The 19544-nt window shown below is 36.2% G+C and overlaps 2 protein-coding genes across 2 annotated transcripts; both read right to left on the reverse strand.

Annotated features, from left to right (window-relative positions):
- Positions 1 to 910: 910 nt before the first annotated feature.
- Positions 911 to 2872, reverse strand: LOC149022648 (uncharacterized). Its single transcript, XM_089147670.1, has 2 exons — positions 1778 to 2872; positions 911 to 1108 (listed from the first exon to the last, which is right to left on the reverse strand). The coding sequence occupies exons 1-2, from the start codon at positions 2870 to 2872 to the stop codon at positions 911 to 913; spliced, it is 1293 nt and encodes a 430-aa protein (XP_089003796.1).
- Positions 2873 to 5431: 2559 nt separating this feature from the next.
- LOC149022649 (uncharacterized) lies at positions 5432 to 10257 on the reverse strand. Its single transcript, XM_089150651.1, has 2 exons — positions 6905 to 10257; positions 5432 to 5979 (listed from the first exon to the last, which is right to left on the reverse strand). The coding sequence occupies exons 1-2, from the start codon at positions 7550 to 7552 to the stop codon at positions 5782 to 5784; spliced, it is 846 nt and encodes a 281-aa protein (XP_089006777.1). The 5' UTR covers positions 7553 to 10257; the 3' UTR covers positions 5432 to 5781.
- Between the last annotated feature and the right edge of the window lie 9287 nt (positions 10258 to 19544).

Here is a 19544-nt window from a genome sequence, read left to right on the forward strand (position 1 = left end):
TTCTTTTTGAACTCATTCCTTTTGTGCAATTTGTTAGATTATACTGCAGGTACAGAAGACCTTGATGGCATGTCCTATGACCCGAGTTATGATCCCGCATACTACCCTTTGGGTGATGGCTACGCGGAGAGTCAGGATTGCTATACCGAGGAAGATTATAGTGCGTACCAGGGTTAGCCCCACATTAGTGAGGGAGCGGCCACGTTGGGTTTACTTCATCCACACTTTTGAAGAAGAAATCATTAGGATAGAAGAAACCTATGTGTAGGCCCCATTTCCCTAGATAACTGTAATCATTTGGATATCTTCACTCTAATTATTATGGATTTGTTCTCGGCACAGATTGTAACTTAACTTTATTAACTACATTTCCGCTATTGCTGGAGGAGTGACTTCCGATCACTTCTTCTCTTTGAGACTACCTCTATATGAAGTTGACATTTAATATTTCCGCACTCTGATTTACTATCTTCTCTTATTCAATTGATCTATTTATTGCTTGTTTTATACATTGATTATATTGTTCATGATTATGTTATCGTGTATGTGGGAGGCATGGCCGCTCGATCTGGATCTTCGGGCTGTGGATCACATCCCGGGTATGCCAGATAGGATACCGGCTGGGTGGATGTGACAAAAATAGCCCATATGTCTACCATGAAACACACTCACACAAGCCACAGAGCTGATCTAGAAAGGAAAACCAAAAACCTTGAGGTTCTATCTCATGTAAGGATCATGTGGAATGTGATGGTTCAGATGGATCAAATTGTGTGTCAGATGAAAAAGCAATTAGAAACCTACAGCAACCTTGGTGTCTACCTAAGAAACCTCTCTAAAAGAACTACAAAAGGGTGATACCACTATAACAATTTACAACTACATAACCATTACAATTCAATCAGAAATACTACAAAATAGTTGTCCTTGGTTCCTGCTGCTTCAACTTCATTTCATCTTTTGGACAAAGACCAGAACTCTGGTTATGAAGAATTGCCACTCCTATAGAGAAAGCTTGTAGAGCTGTTAGAGTTGATTGGAAATGAATAAAATACAGACCATCCCGGATATTCACCATTCTCAGGGTGGTCTCCCCTTGCTTTGCTCCCTGCAATATAGGCATCTGTCCAGGGTTATATTTGGTTACCTTAAACTTTACGGATATTACATCAGAGAGAATTGAAAATGCATTGCCATCTCATGATAAGATCTTACTTCCACATATTCATAATTAATCTGCTGCTACTTCAAAAGCACTAAGGATACTTTCACTAAATGGGGACAAAACTACAAAATCAGCTCTAAACTGAATGAAATGGTGAAACATATATGATCCATTCAGTTCAGAAAATGATCAACTGAGTCAAGACGAAGTAACAGCAATCCAAAAGACACAAACACATAAGGAAAGAATCATAGTGAGACCTCTGTTATAAGCTTAGTTTCTTCAGTTTACACATTCAACTAAAATGAAAGACCACTGTAAGTCCCACTCATCTGAGACCCAAAGAAACCAAATACTGATTTGATGAAACTCAAGTAATGATTTATTTTTGTAAAGCGAAACCAGTATTGATACAATTATGCTAGGAAAAAAAATGAGGGTTTCATTAACATATATTTCCTTATTTGATGAGAAATGGGAAATGCAAAAATCTCAAGTGATTTGTCATATCGAGGAAGTCAGAAAACTTAGCAGTTGCAAGGACATCAGATGAACAAAGATATATCAATCGTCATTCCATGAAAACAATTACAAATAAGAAGATTTGTATACCTCCATGAATAGATCAAATGACTTGCATTCGCCTACTTGAGCATCTAGTTGTGGTAAAACTTCTTTGCGTTGCAGGTTATGTAGTACTGTTAGAGGACATCCGATGTCCCAGCCGCCACAGTCACAGTGTCCACCAGATCTCCACCTCATAGTAAGACTAGAAGGACCACCATTCATGGTTCTTGGGCCACCATGAAATCCTGCTGGTATTAAAGCATCCATACTATAATCATTTCTATTTCGAGAACTTTCTTGAGAATTTTCCGAAGATTCTAAGTCTCCTACAGGGTCATAATTAGCTTGCTTAGCCCTAACTTTCTCAACAAATTTTAAGCCCCAGCTTCCAACTGATGCCTCTTGGCAAGTATCATCATGGACACGTTCTCTCACAACAATAGCAGCCAACTCAAGATCTGGTAAAAGATTACTCTGCAGAAGGGTAAAATCCAGTGCATCTGGTTCACCCAGCAATTCTAAAAAAAAATCCCCAGTGTGATCCTCATATATGTACCTTGGTGTAGTACCTTTGGGCCTGGAATTATCTTTGGATGGATGGCTTGTCCTGAATGCATCTACCACCTTCTTTGACAACCAAGAATTATTTTTGGTAGGTGAAGTCAAACTTTGAATCTCACTGGGATGGTGTTCATTTTCACCAAACAAGACAAATTCAGTCTCCATGAATTTGGAACTGTTTGGACATTGGATATAAGAACTTGATACCTTCATCTTGCCAACATAGTGCAGCAAATTATCAAAACCACCCAATTCTTTTTGGCCATATGATTGTGAGTGAAAAGAGTATATATGGCCCAGGCCCTTATCATTTGGTGACCCTAACTTCCACAGGTAGGCTGTGTACACCTCCCTTTGATCATCCACAGAGAACACAAAATATGGAATTGCACCCTTCCACTTGCAATGAAGCATTCCCTCTGATGAGGAAGATTGATCAGAACTACTAGAGTTTCTAGTACTTGAGACAGACGAAAGCCTTTCATGCAACTTTTCTTGTTCATTTCTCTGCTTTTCTAGAAGAGCTTCTTTTTCTAGCTTCAGAAATGGACTAGCATTTATTCCTCCGGGAACTCTCATGATCAGAGAGAAAAGTTATGTCATTTGAGTTTCAGCCGATCTTACTTTTCCTGACTTGATGGGCTCTTTAATATGCTCCTCATGTTGTCATTCCCTGCAACTTCTGGTAACTAAATTCCCTTGTCCAGCTGCTGACGAGTGGTCAATCATAAAACTACCCAGATCACATGTATTTCTCTGTTCTATTTTTAACTAGATCCAAGTAATGCTAGAGCACAATACTAAAAATAAGAAAATTGCCAAGCAAGACACTGTAGTTGTGGCTCAGAGCTCCTCCTCCAAAGGAAGCACAGAGAGAGACGCAGCCGTTACAACATAACTATAATTAGCAGGAGAAAAGAGAGCCGAAAAACTGGAAACAATGTGTTTTGGGAGTATCAGAGTACGTACACCTTCACTTTATGACCATTGATGGGATTGCAAAATTTGTAAGACTGAGAATCCCGAAAATCATCCAATGGGTCTTGGGTTCACACTCATACGGCGGCATTAATTATATAAAAGCTCCATTGAGGATGTAATCATGGTGCGCGCAAGCTGCCCCGGATGAACCTCATATCCAAATATATATATATATATATATATATATATATATATATATATATATATATATATATATATATATATATATATATATATATATATATATATAAAAAGATTAATGGGTCATAATTTTTATTCCATTATTAAGAGCTCATTTGGTTGTAAGGAAAATTGCAAATATTTTGATGTAAAGTAGAATTTTTTTTTTTTTCTTATCAAAAAACTAAAATTTATTTTTACAATAAAAGTAAATTATGTGTCTAGTTGCCAAGGTATTATTTTCCCACGTAGAATACATTTCAAATGAGAATGAAATTTTAATTTATTCATGAAAAACACAATTAAATTAAAAATTCCAAGTATCTCTGAGTCTTTACCTTCGACTCTTTGTCTTGACGAACCTATTCACGCCTCTGACTCGCAAGCCCAAAATTATAGACGTCAGAATACGAGGCCATCCATGCGTTCATGCAGAATGAGCAGATGGGTGTGAGCATGCATGTTTTCAATGTACTCATCGATATACAAAAATCTTTAGCTAAAAGAATAAGAAAAACAGAGAAATATCGACCTAAATTGGTTTCCATGGTTTCGGGACTTCATTCTGAGTTCAGAAAGATATTTCAATGGAAACCAATTTTTCCTGGCCAGGAACATCTCTGATTTTATATCTTTGCATTGAAAAATATCGAGCTAAATTGGTTTCCAATGTCAATCTCCATTGGACCATCAACTACATTGGTGGGAAGATCCCAAATTGACAAAACTGATTATTCTTCACAAACCAGGCTCTGTTAGTCAGCTTTCAGCCTTAAGTTCTTGCTTATCTCAGTAAAATTTATTAATGAAGAGAAAGAAAAAAAAAATCTCACATCTCCAATCAAGGTGCAAATCTTCTTCTTCTTTCTTTTTCTTTCTCATTTCCTCTTCCTCTATTTTATTCCAAAATTTTGCATAAGCAATCGTCATACTCTCAATTCACAATTTCTAACATCTAGGTTGCAAAACTCCATTACCAAAACAAAGCTACAAAACTCTATTATCTTGAGTGGGGATTATTTGTGGGTATTCAATGGTGGGCTCAAGAATGTCAAACTAGTTTGGAGTTTTTTCTCTTGTATCACGCACTAGCTCCAGCCTGAAAATCAGGCTTCCGAATACCTAACATCCTGCCCTGAAATGTGCATGATAATCAGGGTTTCCAAATAGCCAATATCAGTTCACATCAAGAATACACCACAAATATCAAACTCAAAACAACAAACAAGTCAAACCTGGAAGTACCATCACAGTCGACAGATAGAGACCCACTCTGGAGCCAGAATCAGATCTAGTTAGAGAGAGTAAACACTCCTTTTCTCTATTTCAGGTTTCATTTTTCATCCAACAAAGTCAAATAGACAAGCACAAGTCTTGAAGTACCATGACAGCTTACCTGTGAGATGGCAAAAAGGCTTGAGAGGTACCAAAACTGCAATAGTGTAGCCTGTTTGGATCCTTTCCTTGGAGGATATTTCCCAATGAGTGCTCAATGAATGGTGTTACATTAAAATATTCCACATAGTTAAATTCTACAACTCATTTGAACTCATTTAGGAGAAACCCTCCAAGGAGAGGAGCCTAATCCATAGCTCCCTTGGTCTTTCGTGCCCTGATTGTAGGTTCTCTTATTCATTGGAGTTGGAAGTTGGGTCATGCAGAGGACTGCTCAAGGGCCACAGCACTTGAGCAGGAGGGTGTGAAGATTGAGCTTGGGGGTGTCTTCCTGGGATTCAAGAAATTAGGGTAGTCTTCCATATTTTTTCTTTGATCTGGATAATAAGGCGACCTCTAACATGCTGCTCTTTATTCCAGACTCTTGGAGGGGTTTTGCACCACTTACAATCTGTGAGGACCAAAGAACTGAACCTACCTAACAAACAGAATTCCATTCCTAGGTTGATTTCTCAAGGATGGATCAGTGCAATCAAATAAAAATTAAAAAAAAAATGTCTGGAACCAAACATAGCCATGGTAATAGACCTTAACCTTCATACAACTTCTCATTTAGCAACCCAAAAATGGCCTATATATCGACCATGAGACACTCCCAGACAAGCCACAGAGCTGATCTAGAAAGGAAAACCAGAAATCAGAGTTTCCACTCATGTATGGCTCAGGTAGAATGTGATGGTTCAGATGTATCAAATTGTGTGCTCAGACAAGGAAGCACTCAAAGACCAAAAGCAACCTTGGTGCCCACCTAAGAAATCTCTCTAAAAGAGCAGTAAACATCTCAGTTCATCTAAAAATCATTTCTTTTCTCAATGGGTGATACCACAGTAACAATTTACAACTATATAACTATTATAATTCAATCAGAAATACTACAAAATGTTTGTCCTTGGTTCCTCCTGCTTCAACTTCGTTACATCTTTTGGACAAAGAGCGGAACTCTGATTATGAATAATTGCCACTCCAATAGAGAAAGCTTGTATAGCAGTTAGAGTTGATTGGAAATGAATAAAATACAGACTGTCCTGGATATTCACCATTCTCAGGGTAGGCTCTCCTTGCTTTGATCCCTGCAATATAGAAATCTGTCAAGGGTTATATCCACACTTGGATGCCTTAAAACTTTACGGATATTACATCAGAGAGAACTGAAAATACATTGTCATCTCAAGATGAGATCTTGCTTCCACATATCCATAATTAATCTGCTACTTCAAAAGCACTGAGGATACTTTCACTAAACGGACAACACCATCATACAAAAATGAATGAGGTGAAAAAACTACAAATATTTAAAAAAAACGAAAGTCGAGATGACTTAGGAACAGCTCTAGTAGAAAAGAACATAAAATGTTTCACGTGGTATGTGCATCTGAAACAGTGGCCTCTGAGTTTACAAGGGAGTAATATGATATGCCATCAGAGGAACAAAGACCAAAGCGTAGAAAGAGAACTAATTGGGTGGAAGTGGTAAGGTTACGAACAGGTTTAGCTCAACCAAAAAATCAGTTCTAAACAGAATGGAATGGTGAAACAGGATCCATTCAGGTCGGAAAAAGATCAATTGAGCCAGGACAAAATAACAGCAATCTAGAAGACACAAACACATGAGGAAAGAATAGCAGTGAGACCCATGTCATAAGCTTAGTTTTGTCATTTTATACATTCAACTAAAATGAAAGACCACCATAAATCCCATTCATCTGAGTTCAAAAGTAACCACACTATTGATTTGATGAAACTCAAGTACTGATTTATTTTACTAAAGCAAAATCAGTATTGATACATTCAACATGCATTTCCTTATTTGAAGCATGCACTGAGGAATCGGATATGCAAAAATCTCAAGTGATTTGTCATATCGAGTTAGTAAGAAAATTCAGCAATTGCAAGGACATTAGATAAATGAAAATATATAAATCATAGTATCATGAAGCAGAGTTACAGAAAAGCATTTACAGGTGAAGGATATATTAGAATGCAAGATTGGCATACCTGCATGAATAGATCAAATGACTTGCATTCCCCTTGTGCATCTGGTTGTGGTAAAACTTCTTTGTTTGGCATGTTGTGGAGTACTGTAAGAGGACATCCAATGTCCCAGCCACCACAGTCACAGTGTCCACCAGATCTCCACCTCATGGTAAGACTTGAAGGGGCCCCATTTATGGTTCTTGGGCCACCATGAAATCCTGCTGGGATTAAAACATCCATACTAGTAGAGCAATCATTTCTATTTCGAAGAGAACTTTCTTGGGAATTTTCCAAAGAATCAGAGTCTTCTACAGGACCATTAGCTTGCTCTGCCCTAACTTTCTCAAGAAATTTTAAGCCCCAGCCTCCAACTGATGCCTCTTGGCAAGTATCATGGACATATTCTCTGACAACAATAGCAGCCAACTCAAGATTTGGTGAAAGATTACTCTGCAGGAGGGTAAAATCCAGTGCATCTGGTTCACCCAACATTTCTAGAAATTGTTCCCCAGAGTGATCCTCATATATGGAGCTTGGTACACCTTTGGGCCTAGGTTTATATTTGGACGGATGGCTTGTCCTGAATGCATCTACCACCTTTTTTGACAACCCTCCAATTCTTTTTGGTAGTTGAAGCCAAACTTTGCATCTCATTAGGATGGTGTTCATTTGTACCAAACAAAACAAATTCAGTCTCCATGAGTTTGGCACGGTTTGGACATAGGATAAAGGAACTTGATACCTTCATTTTACCAACATAGTCCAGCAAATTATCAGAACCACCCAGTTCTTTCTGGCCACGTGTTTGTGAGTGAAAAGAGTACATATAATCCAGGCCCTTTTCATTTGCTGACCCTAACTTCCACAGGTTGGCTGTATACACCTCTCTCTGATCATCTACAGAGAACACAAAATATGGGATTCCACCCTTCCACTTGCAATGAAGCATTCCCTGAGAAACAGGGGCACCAGCTGATGAGGAAGATTGATCAGAACTACTAGAGTTTGTACTTGAGAAAGAAAAAAGCCTTTTATGCAACTTTTCTTGTCCATTTCTCAGCTTTTCTAGGGGAGCTTCTTTTTCTGGCTTCAGGGATGTACTAACAATTAGTCCTTCAGGAGAGCTCATGATCGGATAGAGTTTTTCTCCTTGAATTTCAGTTGATCTTGTTTTTTCTGACTTTTTGCCATCATCTAGGGCCCCTAAATGACAACTCAACGGGCTCTTCAAGATGCTCCTCATGTTATCATTCTGTGCAATCAACTGTCCGAGAGGGCTGATAACTAAATTCCCTTGTCCAGCTGCTGACGAGCGGTCAATCATAAAACTACCCAGATCACATGTATTTCTTCTTCTATTTTTAATTGGATTTAAGTGGTCAAATAGATCCCTTTTTGAGGACCTTAACTTCACAGCAATATCGCATGGGGAGGATGGACTATAAGTTATAGCTAAAGAGTCAGATGGTCTAACTTTAACCAAATCCAAGTAATGCTGCAACAGATATTTCTCATTGACACTTCCAAAATTCAAATATTTTAGTTTCCTAACATCAGTAACATGTTGAGTTTGAAAAAATGACTCCTGATTGCATATTCCGCCTATACATGTTTGCTTGACATCTGACGTTAACTTCTTTGTTTCTTGTCCTCTTGATGACCCTCTGGTTTTCAATTCAGTAAATTCTGAACCACTATCTTCAACTAATCCACAGTCCTTTCTCAATCTAACACATGAATCTTCATTCCCTTGATCATCTTTCGTTGAATTGACAAAGATCTCCACCATCTTGGCATTCTTAATGAATAAGGCCCATGTTGGCTATCTAGATGTACCAGAACTCTGGGTAGATCGATCAGGACATGATGCCTCTGTTACATAGTATGCAAAATTAGCATCTATCCTGGGGTGAATCAAATGTTCCAGTAGTAATGACCAACTCAAAAGAAAGAAAAAAGAGATTTAACCAAAAAGCGGGGAAAACATTTAAAAAACAGAAGAAAAAAAAATCAAAAAGAAACACAAACTACCCAGGGAAACTATGTAGTCTTAAGATAAATAAGCCCCATGAAGTTGGAATTTATATTTCTGATGCTGACATACAACTGAAAATGAATAGATGTAAAACCTATCCCCAAAAAGATGCAAGACCACCAATGGCTCATATGGGAAAAGTGATCCTTATAACGGCATTGTACAAGCTGTTCTAATTGAAATACATAGGTTACAGCAAAGAGCAATTTGTTGTCCAAAGGGCAATCTTAACTCCACAAAGGTAACAACCGCTGCCTGTGCCGATTCATTCATGACACTGTTCATCAAAACAACAAGAACAACAAAACAGCCAGGTGGGAAATGAAAATAGTAAACAACTAGATCCCATGATATTGCAAAAACAAATTCCCATTAAAGCTCCTGGTGCAAAACAACTGATCAGACCAGTTACGGAAGCATCTTCAAGATTTCGTCTTTTTCTCTGAAAATGAAAAAATTTCCACCGAAACTCAAGGATTCAAAAATGAAAGCAAACTCACAAAATCTAGTTAAGTATCTGATCCTCCTATTCATCATATCTAATGGATGCACGCAATATCAGTAACTCAAAAACAAAGGGATTTATCTCTATACTTGCAACATAATAAAGCAAAATTTAAGTACTTTTTACCAATCAATCTAAGACTTATTGCAGCAATATGGAATCTCAAGTCGGTAAAAACCCAATATCAAAACAACAAGAAACTTAGAAAGTCACACAAATCAGCAGCAGAAGTTGGAGCTCGGACAAACACATAAAATTTAAAGAAGAAATGATTGAATTAAAAAGTAAAAAGCCACATGATAAAAAGATACAAAAAAAGAAAATTTGAAAGAAAAAGAGAAAGAAAAAGAAACCTTTATCTATTTTCTCTTTCGCCCGCCCACCTCCTTTCTTTTCTTTGATGATGATTCATAAACTATCACCCGATATGAAGAAGCTCAAGCAAATTCAACCTTTTTCACCTGAAAAATCTGATCCATGATCCTATCTGCAACTCAATGGTAATAATAACCCAACTGGTGTCTCAAGAAACAGAAGTAGTAAGGCTTAGCGAGAAGCAAAGAAACAAACAGTTAGAGAGCGTATCTCAAATTCCCAATTTCTCCAAATTTCGAAGCTAAAAGTAGTAGCCTCTGTTACTATATTATATATACCTATAGAGAGAGAGAAAGAAGAGAGAGAAGAGAGAGAGAGGCTAACCGATGAGAAGCGGTTTCGTAACTGGCGATTTCAGAAATCCAGCTTTGCTCTCTGATTCTCTTAACCTCCACAAATAGCGGTTTTCACTTTTCAAGTCTCTCTTTCTCTCTCTGTGTTCTTACTCAGTTGGAAAAAACAGAGACCAAAGGAAGGGTGAAAGAAAGCCAAGATTCGGGTATCGAGTGGGGCCCATTGGCATTGTATGTACAAGGATCTCCAGATGCAAGGCCAGCCGAATTTTTATTATTATTAATTTTTTATTCGGTGAAAGCAGAAATTTTGAAACTCCTCCGAGTGGGTTACAGTGTGTTTGTGGGTGTTTGTGCGCGCGCGAATGAGCTGTTCCGCACAACCGTCACGCGTCCATATCCGCGGCTGCGCCACCACCTTCCGACGCAATTGTAACGCTACTGAGCACGTCACCTCCCTGGCTCCCTCCCGCTAGTTTTCATATTTTAAGACCTTACCTTTGCTGTTGCTCCAGTAGTATAACTTAAATACTAATTTATTTCTTAGATAATGTGGCATGTATTACTTCTTTCATTTTATATTAAATTATATTAATATCTTTAGTAATTAGAAAATAATAATCTTAATTAAAAAATCTTCTTCTCTAATAAAAAGAAAGAAAGAAAAAAATCCTCAATTGCCCTCTATCCTGTACAAAACTCAAAACTAAGATATAAAATATAAAGTAATAAAAAATTACTATATTTATTTTTTTATTTTTGGATTTTTATTTTCCTTTTTTAGTTTTTCTTATTAAATTTTTTAATTTTTTTTCCTGAAATTATTAATTTTCTAATTTGACATGATCAGTTTTAAGAAGTCCTACTAATAGATTTGTATTTATTTATTTTCTAATTTGACGGTATCAATTGAGAAATTCTCAAAATTAATTAGATTTTTTTTTTTTTTAGGATTCAAAATAATAAGAATACAAGTGTAAAATTAGTTTTTATATGATTTTGTTTTTAATGAGGAGAATATTATTTTCTAGTTTCTTAAATCTAGAAGGGTAAAATAGACATTAAACATTCAATCATAATAGTTTCTTAATATCATGCAGTTATGAAAACTTAGGCTGCGTTTGTTTGCAGAGGTGCGGTGAGGAGAAAAAAAACATGTAGGTCCCATGTGTAGTGGGGTAAGGATAAAGAAAAATAAGAGATTTTGTGAAAAAGTGTTAATGATGGATCTTATATTTTATTTTTTTCCATAAAGTCCCACACATTTTGTTGGATTTTGAATAGACTTGGGGTGAAAAAGTTGAATTGCCATACAAGTTTCCTTAATTTAATAAAACTTGTTTTTAACTTTTCCATTCCAAACAACCAAACAATTTACACTTTTAAGATTTAAGACTGCGTTTGTTTGCTGGAATAAAGGTGGGGTGGGAAAATTCTTGAAAAAAACAAATTTTTTCTATTTTTCCTAAAAGTGTATATTGTTTGGTTATTTGAAGTGGAAAAGTGAGAGACTTGTTTGTGTGATGTGGCAGCTTAGGGGTGTTAATTTATAGTCCGAACCGTTAAAATCGAATCGCACCGGCCCTAACCAGCCCAAACCGAACCTTAATGGGCCGTAATTGGGATGAGGATTGTGGAGCACGCACCAACCCGAAACTGAACCGCAACCCATTATAATCCATTTTGTAATTTTACATTAAATAGTATTTGAATCATTATATTACCATTAAGTAGTTGGTATAGACAATTAAAAAAATTAAGCATGAATTCAAAGATCAAATAGTCATTTTACTACTTAATATCTAGGTTTTTAATTTCTATAGAATGGGTGGGTTTTTTTTAATGAAAATTGACCAATAGCAACTTTGCTTTCCATATAATTTTTGTTTTTGTTGTAGGATACTCAATTGTTTATGCTTGTTCTTTTTCTTACACACCATAAACCATTAGTCAATTCGAATCTAAATCATTAGTCAACCTCGAATATAAACCGTTAGTTAGCCCAAACCCAAACCGCACCAAATCGAAACCTACCCGAAACTATTATTTTGCTAATGAACTGTGTTTGAGCTAGGTGTTTTTCAACCCGAAACTGTCCCAAACCGCACCGTTGACATCCCTATGGCAACCCAACTTTCCCACCTTAGCCATTTTAAAACCTCACAAATATAACGGGATTTTGTGAAAAAATTTGAAAAAGTAAAAAGTAGAACCTACCACTATCACTTTTCTATAAACTCCTTTCATTTCCTTTTATTCTCCCTCACCCTACTACACATAAGGTACTCATGTTTTTTTTTTTCCAACCCAATTTTGCAAACAAACGCAGCCTAAAGGGAAAATAATAAAAGTTTAATTTTTTCAAGAATTTTCCCACCCCACTTTTATCCTAAGCAAACAAACGCAGTTTAAGGGACAATAGCAATTGTATAAGAAGAAAAAAATCCATTTAGTAATTAAAATATAACTGAAAACACAACTGTAATTATTACTTTAATTTTTAGGCAAAAAATAAAGAGACTTTTTTCAGAAACTTTAAATTCTATAGAAAAAAGAAGAGAGACAATAACATTTATTCGGCAATTATATTGTTTATTTATTTAATCGAGAATTTATTCGTTACTTAATGAGGAGTTGCCGAGTTGGCCTGGTCGGGTTTTAATTACGGAATTAGCCTCATTTACTATCCTGGGAAAGATCATTAATGCACATTTAAGTATTTAACAGCAATTATTCTTCAGTCGTTGTAGGTGGTGGGGATTCTAGTAATTTTATTGTTGATCAAAGTACAATTTGAGGGATTCTGACTCTTGTGTCGGACACATGAATTTGTTGTTTACGAAAAGACTACTGGTCCAACCTTCCATAGCGTTTCATGTCCACATGTGTTAAAATAATTGGTGGTTGTCAGAGCTTGGATTCTCCAAAATTATAGGCCTATTCTAAATCATGGCCGTTAAATTCACACCACCTGGTTAGAAAATCACACATATCTGAACTGATATTGCATATGCAGAAAACAAAATAAAAACTTAAGCTGCAAAAAATTTTTGGATCTCGCCTTCGGTGGGGCTACGTTGACAGACCAGTGCTTGTGCTGGTAGTTCACAACGCTAATGCTCGCATAAGTCAAACTCGAAATTCTAAACATTGTGTAGCAGGAAGTGTCAGGTCATCACTACTACATCCCCTCTATAGGTCATTATATATATATATATATATTGGGGATATGTACATTATAACGTATCCGAGATAAATAAACTCATAATTTATTCACTAAGAGGTGTTGGTTTTATTGATAGAGAAATCTTGCAATGATTTATCATGCCATCTGTTCATCCTTACGGGGGAGTTTTGTCATTCGCAAGGGTCGACCCATGACCTCTCCACTAAGAAGTATGGATCTTACCACTCTACTAACCCGACAACACACCCATGGTTGTACATTGTTCGAATATAAAAATTGTAGTTGTAAGAGGCAAGAACCACACACACATTGCAAATAATATTGTTTTAGGGCCTGTTTGGTTACATGAATCTGAGAATTATACCCGTTTGTTTGTAAAAATCTCTAGATTCATGAAATCTAGAGATTCACCTTTTTACACTAAAAATGTGAATATGTAGATTAATGGGTAAGGGGTGAAACTCAGAGATTTCAAAAAAGCTATACATTTGCACATTCACAAAAATTACGTTGATCAAATAGTTTTTTAGGATGAATCCACAGATTTCATTTCACAACCAAACATCTAATTTTATAAATTATAACTTCATAGATTTGAAATCTCTAGATATTTGAAATCTCCAAACTCATGTAACCAAACAGGCCCTTAGCAAGTTTCTCTGACACCTAAACTGGAGACTTTTAAATATTAACTCCCCATTTTATCTTTGATAACTATATACAACTATAGTTCGGCTAGAGTGATTGGTGGTACAATTGTAAAGACCATTTTACCCTAGTGTGTAATGGGGTGAAAAGACCTTGATTTCCCTCTTCCTCCAATGACTTCTCTTTTCTTTTGTTTTTTTGTAAGGGTAGTTACATAATCTCACCCTTCCGCTATATAACAATGTAACGACATTCAATAACTAGCTGAACTTATATATTGAACGAAAGTTTGATGGACAGAACTTTCTTTTCTTAATAAAGAAAAATAAAAGGTAAGAGGTGTATTTTGGATGGTTTATAATGATATAGATATATTAATATCAAATCTTTTGACTGTACGCCACAACACTAGCTATCACGGCTTATCAATCTGTGTCAAAATATATTCATTGCTGAACACATTTATATCGGATGTATCTCACCCATTTGGACATCTGTACTTATTAAATTGTTGTGTTTGCAATCAACAAAAAAAGAAATGATATAAATATAGACCAATCGATCATGAGATTATATCTCAAACCCTAAAGACATTCTCCCCTTTTAGGGTAAAAGAAAATTTTATTTTATTTCTTAAGTCATTAAAAATTAGTACATATATGCATAAAAGTAAAACACATAATCAAGCTTAATTAGGTGGGCCCATCCACATAACCATTGTTTTAGACAAAATAATAAAGAAATGATTTAGATTCAAATCTCCATATTTTGAATTGATTTGGTTCTTCTCCTCTGAGAATCTGAGATCAACATCCAGAGAGTGCTAGAAAATGGTTTCAATTCAAACTTGAAAGTCAATAAGGGTTGTTGAGAATTGGGTATTCATTTTGAAAATCCAAGCACATCAGCCACAAAAAAATAATCTTTCTTCTATTTTTTTACTGTTTTTCATGTGGGCTAAAAGGTTCCACTATTATGTTCTGATTCTCAATTTCTGTTCCCATTACTTAAACCAAGTGATTCAAATTTAAAGTAACGAAGAACATGGGAGGTTGATAGTGATACCCTAAAAATGTTTAAATTATTGAATTAAAAGATTGTTCATCTCTCCATAATTATTGGTTCTTTGTCATGGAAGAAAATGACTTTCCTAGTGTTAGGTATTAAAAAGAATCCTCATGGAAGGTGAAGACAAACATTAACCGCTCCTCAATTCCTTTTCCCATGTTCAAAAGACTTGTCTTTCTCTGTTCATGCTCACCACAAGTTTGGATTCTTATCTTTTAGATGGAAAAAAAGGTTCTTCTCCACATGGATTTGGTCTGTCTAAGTTATTTTTTTTAACATGATGAGATAAGGATTACATCATATTAGAATAATAAGATTTTAAAAAGAAAAGAGTGTTCATTACTGAAAAATTAAAAAAAAAAACAAAGAGGGTATGGATTAAAAGATAAGAAAAAGATCATTGCATTTGTTATGCTCTGATCCGAATTTTTGTATCCAATTTTAAAAATAGACACATGTTTTAACGATATGAAATGATCCAATTCCAATGGGTTGAGCTGTTTATCTGATTGGAGTTTATATATATGTGATGCGTCCAAAATCTGCTCAGCCCTTAGATTACTTGAGAATGACCTGCAAAACAATCGTCAGATATGGCCCAACGTGGGGGTCGGGAGTCCACCTCCGATGGCTAAGTCAGTTAATGAATTGATCACAAAGGCTTTGATTAATTGTAAAGCTAAAGTATAAATACGAATATAGGGAATACGATTTAGATACCTTCTTGTACGTAGGTTATGACTTATATAGATTTTACCTTCTAATCATGTCCGTTGGACTCGTTCGTGCCTTCTTCTGATGGCCATCATATCTTAACGATTAGTCCCATTAGTGGGGTGATGGAACCCTTGATCACACGATCAGATGCTGCAGGTGTTGTAATTATCCAAGTCTGCACGATCATCCGTTGCCAATAACCGTCACATGACGGGTTATCCGTCCCGAGAATCTGAGACTCGTGCTTGCCTGCTGATCGTGTAAGGTTTCTTCCTTAGCACGCTATCTTCGAACCCGGCTCGCCCGAACTTAAACCGGTCGGTTCGTCCCCGATCGGAGTCGAGGGTTGAACCAAAGACGGATCCGGTTCAACGATATTTTTCCCGTATCAATATGTATCTCATGTTCGCCTACCATATCATTTAGATATTTGCGATTTTTAGTTAAGGTTTTGGATGAGATTTCTTGTAAGTTGTAATACTGTTATTGGCTGTTGGTTGTGAAATCTCATTCTTTACTTTTTCTACATAGTGAAAAGCTCTTTGTCTTCATCTGTGGATGTAACATACTGTATTGATGTGTGAACCATGTTAAATCTCTATGTACTTTCATATTTTTTTTCTTTTTTGATTCGCTATTTTGTGGTGTTTATTTTAACAACATTAGAGTGTAATCAATAGCTAATAATTCAATCACCATATTCTCTCGAATATTAAGAGTCCATTTGTTCGTTAGTGAGACAGGTCATAGAGTAATGCCTTGCTAAGTAATCATTCAAGAGATGTGCATTTTTCATGTGGTTTAAAAATGCAACTTGCATATTATTATCTATTTCATTTTTTCTATATAAAAAAAAGGAGATAAAGAGCATGATCCAATCACACAAAACATGCTTTTCTTACACCTTCACACAATGGTATGGAAAATAACCATTAGAAACCTTTTTTTTTTTTTTTTTTTTTTGGGGGGGGGGGGGGGGGGACAGAGGCTTTGCCATTTTTATGGTTACTAACCATGCCACAATAATCTATGCACTCTTAATTATGTCATAGTGCTTGAACAATGTCAGCCCGATTATGGATGATATCATGTACCTCAATACCAAGTTTATTGAATATGTAATCCATCATATTTTTAGGAAAAGCAATAGTTGTGTTGATTCTTTAGTTCGGAGGGCTTTATCTCTTTCAAGCGAGATAGCTTGGCCTACTTCCACTCCTTGGCTCAAGGACCTTGTCAATCTGGATGCCTAGGTTGTAACTCGTGCGTGTTTCTCTTTCTGAATGATTTTGTTATTTACCCAAAAAAAAAAAAAAGAAGGCACGGACGGTATGAGAAGAGAAATTGTCCGAAAATTAGGGTTTTTTTTTGAGGATTCAAAAATGAGGTTGGAGGGGGGGAACCAACTTCAAGGTGATTGGCTCAGTTGACAAAGATCAACACCTCATAATATAAAGTTAAGAGTTTGAATCTCCTTAGGGTTGAATCAAATGAAATGACTTTCCCCTAAAATACATAAAGTTATCCCGTTGAAGATTAGTTGAGATGCGCATAAGCTGGCCAGAAAAACGACAGTTTAAAAAAAATAAAATAAATGTATTGCCCAGTATACCCACTTGATGTATGAGACACTACAATTATAAAATGGATTTGATCCTTACCTCCTTTTTTTATTAAAAAATAAAAAATAAAAAATTCATGAAATAAAGAAAGTTATCACCATACATAGTTCTATGCTAGTGTTGGACTTTTGGATTATAATCGATTGGAATTTTCACTTGGAAGTTGGAACTCTATAGATAACAGGTTTAGTAGGTAATTTAATAACTTCAGTTGTGTATAAAAAATTATCAAATCCCTATATAGTGAAATGATAGTTGAGATTAAGAGTAACAAAGGTACTGGATAATAGACCAAAGAGACCAGGCTTTTAAAGGTTTTAAAACATATTAATAGTGAAATAGGAAATCAGCTGTGACAAAAAGAAAAGAAAAGAGAGCAAACAGTAAGGTTTAAATGTGCTACAGTTAAAAACTTCCATCTACTGTTTATAATCTGTACATCTCTTCCAAGTGAGTGGTGCTGGTGCACCAAAATGATGATTGCATCATTGACTATGCTCACGGGATATTGAGTTTGATCCACTTATACCTTAGATAGTGCCTAGAGAGTGTATATATAACCACATATATATAGCTAGCAATGATAAACAAGGAGAAAGTATAGAAGATGGAAACATTGAAGTGGTTAGTTGGTCACAAGTCACATATGAAAATGGACATCAATGGGCACATAAGACACATAAGCATGTTACAAATTAACTAAACCTCCCAACCATAACCCATTAAAGTGCTTTTGTTAGTTGGGTCTCCAAAGTCCTGAAAAGGTATTGAAAGTTCCAATGTTGTCCAAAAGGTTAAGGACATCCATATTCAATGGCTTCATTGACTTGGAAGAGCAAAGTTCTTGTGAAGGAATAGTGATAAGACCTAACAATTTGGACTTTAGAGAGCTTTTGGTACAAAATGCTTTTCTTAAATGTAGTTGAACATAGGTGGAGGGAATCCTTGAGATGTTTTAATCACTTCATTATCATCTATAAAACTCACCTTCAATTTCAAGCTTTGATTTAATTATCGAAGTGATTGATGTACTTCTGGTATAGTTGTCGTAGCTTTCTATGTAGAGACAGTAAGATTAAGAAGGTCTTAATTTCAAAGCTCTCTCCACGCTTCCTCCCTCCATCTTCTCATTCCTTGGGTCTACGGACTCCAAGTCCTTGTGACTGATTGGATGAAGACGAAAAAATAACATCACTGTTCGTCTAGTCAATGTGGTTTTTGCATCTAGACACGGTTTTACTTGCCTCTTCTCATTCCCTGGGCCTACGAACTCAAGTCCTTGTGGCTGATTTGATGAAGACGAAAAAAGAACATCACTGTTCGACTAGTCAATGTGGTTTTTGCATCTAGACACGGTTTTACTTGCCTCTTCTCATTCCCTGGGCCTACGAACTCCAAGTCCTTGTGACTGATTTGATGAAGACGAAAAAAGAACATCATTGTTCGACTAGTCAAATGTGGTTTTTGCATCTAGACACGGTTTTACTTGCCTCTTCTCATTCCCTGGGCCTACGAACTCCAAGTCCTTGTGACTGATTTGATGAAGACGAAAAAAGAACATCATTGTTCGACTAGTCAAATGTGGTTTTTGCATCTAGACACGGTTTTACTTGCCTCGACGACGTGATGTATGAGGCATAAGAATGCTTCTTACTAAAAGATTGCTTCTTCGTGAAACACCTAGTGACTGTAGATTCGGTTCTACGTTTAGTCTCTGTAATGCGCGGGTAACTGTATATAGTATAACTTTTCTCATACAGAGACCTTCATGGTGGCAGGAGCCTTCTGCACTGGGCATTCTCCAAGTATTTCTTACCATGAATCCAATATCTACATTTGACAAGCCCATCATGCATACAGATCCATTGGGTTTGGTTGCACTACGGCCCATGGGCCTTGGCCCAGTTTGAAGCATGGAATCCCTACTCTAAACCTAACATGTAGCATTAGGATTGTTAGAATAGATGCTGATCATGAGAATGGGAAGAAGTTTCAGAAAAATGTTTCATGGAAATAAGAATAAGTATCTACAAAACTAAATTGTACTTCCTTAATATATAAAATCTGAATTGTCATTAACATGAAGGAATAACAATGATCCACCCCATCATTTTATTTTAATGGGAAGGAGCATTCATCAGCTCCACTAAGATGAGGGGGACCTTGCAAAATTGTAGCCACACGATCTCACCGTGAAGACAACCATCTTTT

Source organism: Hakea prostrata, chromosome 3 (assembly GCF_041222555.1).
Source record: "Hakea prostrata isolate BN-2017 chromosome 3, UWA_Hpros_2, whole genome shotgun sequence".
NCBI lineage: Eukaryota > Viridiplantae > Streptophyta > Magnoliopsida > Proteales > Proteaceae > Hakea > Hakea prostrata.

Coding starts and splice junctions, on each gene's coding strand:
- LOC149022648 (XM_089147670.1), bottom strand. CDS start 2,872: ATGAGAGTTCCCGGAGGAATAAATGCTAGTCCATTTCTGAAGCTAGAA. Junction 1,109..1,777: donor CATTTGATCTATTCATGGAG/GTATACAAATCT, acceptor CCTATATTGCAG/GGAGCAAAGCAAGGGGAGAC.
- LOC149022649 (XM_089150651.1), bottom strand. CDS start 7,552: ATGAACACCATCCTAATGAGATGCAAAGTTTGGCTTCAACTACCAAAA. Junction 5,980..6,904: donor CATTTGATCTATTCATGCAG/GTATGCCAATCT, acceptor TCTATATTGCAG/GGATCAAAGCAAGGAGAGCC.